The sequence below is a fragment of the Solanum pennellii genome, chromosome 9 (assembly GCF_001406875.1).
Source record: "Solanum pennellii chromosome 9, SPENNV200".
NCBI lineage: Eukaryota > Viridiplantae > Streptophyta > Magnoliopsida > Solanales > Solanaceae > Solanum > Solanum pennellii.
Window position 1 is genome coordinate 1,493,290 of NC_028645.1, and position 9,145 is coordinate 1,502,434.

Sequence of the window (9,145 nt, forward strand, 5' to 3'; positions counted from 1 at the left end):
GGGGGGGGGGGGGGGTCATATATTGTGCATTTCTCTTCTGTAACCTAGAATGAGTTTGTGATTTACAGATTTGCTCGAGCTTGTTAGGTGGAACGGAATGTTTGATTTGCTTGTTTTCATTTGTATCACATCCAATGCAAGGAGTTAAATGTTTCTTTAATGCTGATACCTTTTGTTTGTTGATATTGGTGAATGGAGTTTATCTTTTTGTGGGAAGACTAATTTTTAGGATTGTATTTCCCCCTATTTGCTGATTTTTAAAGTGTAGTTAACTTAAATAAAATTTGCACTCTGTAGGAAGTTATAGTTCTGGGGGTGCTTGAATACTGTTATGTAGAATTTAACTGAAGTATTTCTCTCTTTAGTTCCCTTTCCTTGCTTTTGAACTCGATTATTCTGTGGTCTCGGTGGTTGGAGAGTTAGTTTACTTGTCTACATCTAGCAATTCACTACACAAATATTCTCATTGTTCTTGCTCAGTTAGGTCAGTGAAACAGGGTATGTGATTTTTATCAACTGTCTCATATCCTTTTCTTTATCCTGTCTCTTCTTCATAGATGTATCTTCCTTTTCTCATCCGTTCCTTTGATAGTTGTATCATCAAATTGGTTGCAATAGAAAGAATTGATCTTAGAAATGATGAGATTTTACAAGACCTTCAAGGTATGACTTAGCCAGCTAAGTGACATATTTGGCGAGGAAGCACCTAAAATCAGCAACAAGTTAAGAATGAAAATTAATATTAGAAGAAAAAAGGAAGAAGCTACAGGTCACCAATCTGATCAACTTCACTCCATGAAACTTCTGGCAGTCTTGAAGATGGTGCGCTTCGTGAAATACCATGGTGTTGGTCTATGGTGCTCGGATTCTTAAAATATTGTGCTGCACCTGCGGGTTCTTCAAAAATACACTAGTTTTGGAGAACCAACACAAACCAGTTGACATGTTTGAAGAGTCGGAGAAACATAGGTGTTGGTTACAAAGACCAGTGGGATAGAATAAAATTCAATACCAGTTTCAGGGATCTCTCTGATCTACTGCTTCAGAATATCTTCATGCTCAAGGTTCATTGGTTGCTCAAACTTGTTCTGTATCTCTAGTGTTAACCTCTCACTCATCTTTCAGGGATTATCCGACCATATTGTCAACTTCACAAAGTTCCTTGTTCTTGGTATTTATCTTTATTTTAACACTTCAGAAGGAGGTAATGTACTTCCAAATTTACAGAGTTTGCTATTTTGACTACTTGTGCCTCCAAACTAAGTTCTGAATGGATGATTTTTTTTGTGGATTGCCTTCTGGCAGTCAATGCCTGTTTTATCCAATTGCTTAGTCTATTTTGTTGAGCTGAGTTTTTTTCCCTTTATTCATATGATTGTAGATAGTTTGGGCAGTATCTTCCATTCATACATGCATATAACAAAAGTCTGATCAACCATTCACTTAATCAGTAATTTCAACTATAAGATCAAGCGACATGCAACTTAGAGCATGCCTCTTTCATTTCTTAATAGCTTCTTGTATATTTCTTTCTTCAGAATTATGAATCAGTGTAAATGCGTAGGATGCAGGCACCACAGTTCATTTAACTATTTAAGCTCCTTCTCCTGAAGATATTTGTTAGAGCTATGTGACCATCTCATCTAAAAGCTTAAACTATTAGATAGAGCACAGTTCTATGTATTTAATTATGTTTTCAGCATTTAAATGTGGAAAGGTCCTGCAAAAGCTGGTCTTCCGCAATTTGCCTTGAGTATTTGCAACTGCTGTAACTTGTTTCACCCTTTTGGTATTTTTCATGCTTTCACCCATAGGCTTTTATGTTTTTCATTTGTTTCTCTGAAATCTAGTTATTTGGGAAATGGATGATTTTGTTTGATGGTTCTTTATTTTTTTCTCAGTATTGATTAATTGAATTTCGCTCATCATGTTACATTTGGACTTGATTATATTTGAACTCCTTTAGGTAAAAAAAATGTCATCTTGCATTTCATTTTCTTGCTAATCTCATCCACCTTCTGTTGCATTATGCAAGTTGTCTGATTCTTTGAAGCTTCACTAGTATGTAGCCTGTGTAGCACCCTAACCTAGCAGTTTAGCACCCCTTCAGTCCCAATACAAGTTAGAGCCTCTTAAAAGACATGACTTTAGACAAATAGCCGGTCGGATTCATTGTTTACATTTACTAGACAGTATAAATAGATTACACACAATTATTCACATTATATATATATATAAAAAAAATATTATTATTTTATTATACATATATTTGTGTATCTGCTGGCTATTTTTAGTTCAAGTGGTTGGCTCTGCGGTTATTTAGGTTATAACAACATACCCATGTAATACCACAAGGTCTGGGTAGGGTGGTGTGTATGTAGTAGACCTTACCCCCTGCCTTGTGAAGACAGGGAGGTTGTTTCCGAAAGACACTTGGTTATTTAGGTTAATTCTTCAATTTATCGAGTAGAGTAGTTATAGATTACAATGATTTGGAATTTAAAATAGTTGAATTTGTTGAAAAGATGTCACATCAAATTGGTATTTGGAAATAATAATAGTTTGAACTGTTGGAGGGAAAAAATATATTTCCATAATTATGTCAAACTTTTCATGAAGCACCTAATGGGGAAGTAGGTATAACTAGATGGTGTGGAGAATATAATAATGAATGTAAAGCCATTCTTAATTCTGGAATAGTTTCTGATTTGGTCCATGGAACTCTTCTAGTCTATATTTTTCCTGGAAAAGTAATACAAGGGGAATTGGATGAGTGATAAAGAAACATTCTGCCAGTTCACTTTTGAAGTTTGTGAAAACTTTTTCCCATACAAGTTCTTTCTATATCTTTTGGTTCCATTTACACAACTTTACCCTCTTTACTTTAATGTGTCATGATAAATAGCCACTTACTCACTTGCCCTAATATATTTTAGTGTATAATTGATTGCAAGTTGATAGCTAAGAGTAAAGCTAAAATCTTTAGTTAGATGTAGATCTGTCATTAGAAAAGGAACGTTCAACTTTCAACTCTGCTTACTACCAGAACAGAGGATTGATTAGTTCTCTTTTCAAAAATCTTCATTTTCATTTGCTTTGGGTGCTTACTCTTGCACTTAAGATGAATAAATAAAGCTGTCCTGTCTCTAAAAGTGTTAACACAGTTCAGCATGTCTCAATATGTATTAGTGTTGACGTAAGTTTTAATTTGTAAACTAACAAAACTTTTCACGTGTTTGTCCTAATAACAAAGCTTTGGTTGTTATGCATTGCAGAATAACTTGACAATATTGGGAATTTTTCTTCAGTATTTGCGGAATCACTTGGATCATGCCTCAGATTGTGAAAGAATTATTGTAGAGTTTGCAGCACGGAGAATGCATAAAGTTTTGAAGCAAATTTGGATCACAGACCTTTGTGCATATCCGAACTATTTGGCTAGAAAGAAATAACTCTTGTTTTAATCGGCTAAAAGACCATATTTCCAGAGAAAAACAATTGTTTACATAATTTGTTTTTGGTGTAAAAGTAGTTTCATTGATAATATAGACCAATATATGGAGCTATTGGAGTTGCTAAGGAGATGTTGTAATTGACTGTATGGATATTCCCAGCAATGTTTTGTAACTTTTTGTTTTGGTACCTTCTTGGTACTTGGTCAATAAACCTTTACCTTGTCAAAAAAAAGATTATGTCTGCATGTATGATGCTGTGTTTCACACTTAAAAAAAAATTAATAGATGTGTCCAATTTCTAGTGATTTAAGCTTTTAGATTTGCAGGTTTACATGATTCAACATCTACTCTTTTATTTGGTTAACACAATGGAAGAAGAAAAAGGGTCTTATCGCGGCACTGTCAAGGTCTTGGATCTGGCACAAAATTGAGACTGTTTAACCTCCTCTATCTAGGAGGTACTCCTTGCTACATTATTGTCCTGCTGATTAATATCTGTGTGGAGCCGTTGGGCTGTATGTCAGATGCTTTATTCAACTTTTGGCTGCATTACTTGTTCTTTTCTGTTGCCCTTTTTCAGTGGATGGATGCTTCCTCTCTTGCCATAAACGTTTATGCATGTTTTCTCTACCTGGAACTCTGATAAAGTAATACATCTTGAGCTGCTTTACAAATCTGTTGTTCCGAGTGTGTGACAGTTTGACGTACATTTTGGTCTAGTAACTTCAGTGCAGTTTATTTCAGTGCCAGAGTGTTGGTTGTCAGTGCTCGACTGATTTGAGATGTGGTGTATAAAGGCTTTGTGCCTTCAATTTTTGCTTCTTGCTCTGCAGATTGTTATTGAATACTTGTAGTTGTTGGAATCTATTTAAATGATAAAATAAAATGAATTGTGATTTCTTGCATAAAGAAGTAATGCTCAACTTCATAGGTAATGGTAATGAATTTATATTCAATAGTATACAACAGGTTATGAATATATAGATGTCAACATTCTAAACAATGAGTTAAGCATTCACATGCTTTGTGATTTTGGACCTTCAAAAGCAGATTGAGATACGTCGACTTTCTGGTAATGTAGCACATCTAATGACACTATTGAAGATGTTCTCATCACAGGGGATCCATAATTTCGAATCAGCAGTGAATTCATAAACTTCTTGAGCTTGATCCAGCAATGCCTTGAAGAGCGGATGCTTTAGCAAGGTAATTTTGATTACAAATCTCTTTTGGTACTTTCCTACATAAACTACCACATGACCTTTCGGAACATCCCTTGGGATAGACTTCTCTTCTTTTTCAAAAGGCCACATACTCCATTTGCAGCATTTGTCGCAGCACGCTGATGAAGGTATAACCTTGCCACCCATCTTTTGCCATTTGTTTTGGCATGCCTTGAGAAACTTACTGTCCATCATTTTCATATGCAGGAATTGGACCACTATGATAAAAACTCAAGTGAGAAGAGAAAGTACAGTGGTGTTGTCTGTGAGACTGAGACAGGTATGTATATATAATAGTTTGGGAAGTTCAACATTAAATGCTGGCAACTGGCTAACTATAAGTGTGACTAACGCGTGTGCATAGCTGTTCCTTTCTTTAATGCTAATGCATCCTGATACGATCATGTACGAACATACATTGCATGATTTAAAGTCAATATACATGTACAGATTGTGCCACAAAAATCTGTGTTATCACTCTCTCTTCCTTTGTTATGTCCCAGGGTGGGGATTGATGCCAGATAAATAATCTGTTGAAGTCTTGAATATTTAGACCCCACAATGGTGAATTGAGTAGATAAGATAGGAAAGATGAATTGGGATAAGCTTCTTGAACACAGTGCTATGCCCATTTCCCACTTTTTCTTCTTGTCCATCTTATATTAGATAACAAATAAGTTATGGATATTTGAATCATGTTTCTGTTTAACTTTGAATGATCAAGAAATCAGAAATAGTCAGGGATGCAGCTACGTATATCGAAGGATAGTTAGTTGAACACTCATACTATGCATATAGTTACTTACGAAAGTATTCTTGAACACCCTTATCGAAATTTTTAACTTCGCTACTGTATTAAAGTGGCTTATGACACTGATGAACTTCATCTGTGGTGTATATATCATTCAATTAGCTATAATTTGTTCATTAATTTGTGTGTTGTATAGGAATATAGAAAAGAATAAACCAAAGTTTCATTATTTATGAAGATGACACTTATTATCTTGAAAAGAGAGCACTGCCGTACAGAGGTTAATCTTTATGTAGCCACATAACTTTCTCTGACATTAAATATTCCAAATTTTAATACATTGCATGTATAGACTATAGTATTTTTTGAGCAACTTTTGTATTTGATGATGCATGATGGAACAAACTAAAAGTGGAGAAATATAAAAATACTGCACATTTGCAGGTTGCAGTATATTTGCAGTGATTTCGAGGCATTAGTGCAGTTTCACAATGGATGTATCTACTTATTCTAACTTCCTTTATTCTCTAGTCTTTTGTTTGCCATAATCTTTTAATTCTGACGATATAAAGAATTTTTACGTTATCAAGTTATATTAGCAAGTATAACGACTATTTCGTCGTGTGAGTTGTTATTAACAGATCCTCGACTTAAAGAGATCCTTTCTCGCGTAGTTACTTTTTCGAGTTTTTTTTCTGAAACTTGACAAATTTGAGGGTTGAGAGTCAAAGAAAACCCATCTCCAATGATTTTTGGTGTTTGTTCATAAATTTGATGTGATATAGTTGCAGTAGCCAGAGTGTATTCATCCTCTAAAGACAAGTATATTGTGCATCTGGAAGTGTTAATTTTATGGACACGTGGACGTTGACAAGAAGAACACGTAGTCACTGACCACACAAAGAAGAAATATTCAGTTGCAAAATTAATCAATCATTTGTAAAATGATTATCTAACTATCCAATCATGAAATGGACCTCTTATAAATGTGTAAGATACTAATTATCTGGGGCAGAAGTAAGAAACTAATGTTAAAAATATTCAAACTCGTATTCCCGAAAATTCATGGACTAATATATATAAAATATTAGAAAAATTTTAAAATTCTTATTTCGTGACTTCTAAATACTAAAAAATCAGCATGAATCCTATAAAGATTTATGATTATCATTCACTAGGTCGTTCATTATAAATGGTTCGGGGTGTAAAAAATCTGGTCAATCATATCTCAAAATTCATAGATTAATGCATGCGGAAAAATAGGAAAATCCTAAATTATTATTTTGTGAACCCCAAACACTAAAAAATGGTGTGGTTTTAGTAGAGGTTATGGATATCTTTCACTAGGTCATTACGAATGATCTCAAAAATTTGAGGTAAAAAAATGCGATTAATATTCATATTTTAAATTTTCATGAAAACACGAAAAATTGAAAATTTTGATTTCTGATTTCGTGATCCCTCAACACTATATAAAGTGTGGTGGATCCTTTAGAATCTGGGAGTATTGTTCACTAGTTTTTTTTTGGGGGGCCGTGGTTTTCGGGTGTCGCTTTGCGAACCCGACTAGCTGTACCATTGAGTCCCGCTGTTTCAAGGCGGGTGCACCACAATTAGTTCCACGGGGCTCTGGAGATGCAGCCGGTTTGTAATGCCTCCAGTGATCCTGCTGGGGCTCGAACTGGCGACCTGAAGGACTTTGTCCTCAGGCCTTTACCAGTCGAGCTACCCCTCAGGGTTATATTGTTCACTAGATAATTACGAATAGCCTCAAACAATTTGTAAGTCAAGAAAATATGGTCATGCATATTTGAAATTATCATTGACTAGTACACACAAAAAACTGCGAAAACTCTATATTCCTATTTAGCTATCCCTAAACGCAAAAAAAAATGGTATGGATCATGTAGAGGCTACGAGTCTCGTTCACTAGGTCATTAAAGATGGTCACACAAAATTTTGATGTAAAAACAAACTCAATCAGTCACATTCTCAAACATTCATGTACTAATACGCATGAAAGACATATATAACCTTGAATTCTTGTTTCGTGACTCCTAAATACTAAAAAAATTGTGTGAATCCTGTAGAGGCTATAAATATCGTTTACTAAGTCATTACAAATGAGAAAAATATTTTTATAAGAAATATAAAATTATTTTTAAGTATAAGCAAAGTAACATTTTCTATAAAATAAATTGAAAAGAAAAATATTTTTTATATATTGAAACAAAGAAAGTAATATCATCACTCGTTAAGTCGACGAAGATCGATTATAATTGAAGTGTCAACACGTCAAGAAATGCAATGTAATTTCTTTATCATTTACCTAATTCTAATAAATAAAATTATCTTATATACATATTGCTAAGAGATTAACATAAAATTGAGATCCATATAAAACTAAAACTAACTTAAACAAGAAGAAAAATAATAAAGGACAAGGAGAAGAGAGATCTTTACTCATAAAACATTTTAAAGGGAAAAGAATATTTGGTCACATATTATTAAAAATATATAATCATATAATATAATATAATATAATATAATATAATATAATATAATATAATATAATATAATATAATATAATATAATATAATATAATATAATATAATATAGATTATAATAGCATCATATGTGCCTTGCTACCTACAAGCATAGATATTTTGGAACATACCACAACAATATGGTGTCTTAATCAAGGAAACCTTTGGTGGTTACAAAATTAAAAGTCAAAATCTAGGTTTAATTAATTATATTATTTTTTTAGAGAAAAAAATTCTTATTAAATATTTATTAATATTCCTTGAATAAGTTTTTAATAATTTAGCAAAAGACACCTATATATAATAAAGGATTGAATATACACCTTGAGAATCTAGTATAACCAACACACCCACTACTCACAATTATTATATTTATTTTTTAAGAAAATTATTTATTTATATTAAACCAATATTTTCATTATCAAGAAAAATAAATTTTGCAATATTTCGCACCAATTAGCTTGAATCTTGAATTCGCCTCAAGAGTTTTTTTCAGCACTAAGTGATATTGGATTGTCTTTGCCAGAAAGTATTCATATTTTCTGAAGAAAACATGTTCCTTGATCTATAAGATATTTCGTAAAACTCTGTATAGATCCTCAATCACCAATCCTTGCATGAATATGAGTTGTGCTCGAGAGGCTATGAATCGATTGGACCTGTCAATCGAATGAATCGTAACACTCATAATGATCTCTGGCAACTTTACGTAATACAGAGTTTTGTTTTTTTGGAGGGTGACAGTGGAAAAGTTAACATTTTTTATATAAATAATCAATTCATGAAGGAAAAAGAAAAGGAAGCTATAAAAAAAAAATGAAAGAGTAGCCTATACAAGGACTATCGATCGATGTGGTACGATAAATAAGCTTCATTTATTCGTACAAACTTCTAATAAAAAGAGATTCCTATTGTATGACACGAATCAACACTAATCAAGTCAGTAAATTTCGAATATCAATATTATCGGAAAAAAAAGGACATGGTGGGGTAGGGGGTGGGGTTGAACATTGATGAAAGAGTAATGAAGAGCACATGAAGAATTGGACCTACCACCAAAAGCCCACGGGGTAGAGGGAGCAAACAAGCATGTTGGACAACACTTCATCATTATAAGAGATTTTTAAAAGAAAACTATATTCGTTCGTCAAAATAATAATCGATATATAT

At 33.2% G+C, this 9,145-nt stretch overlaps 1 protein-coding gene across 1 annotated transcript; it reads right to left on the reverse strand.

Moving 5' to 3' along the window:
• Nucleotides 1-4,327: 4,327 nt before the first annotated feature.
• On the reverse strand, nt 4,328-5,839 carry LOC107030568 (auxin-responsive protein SAUR50). The gene has a single exon (XM_015231836.2). The coding sequence runs from the start codon at nt 4,877-4,879 to the stop codon at nt 4,496-4,498; it is 384 nt and encodes a 127-aa protein (XP_015087322.1). The 5' UTR covers nt 4,880-5,839; the 3' UTR covers nt 4,328-4,495.
• Nucleotides 5,840-9,145: the final 3,306 nt, after the last annotated feature.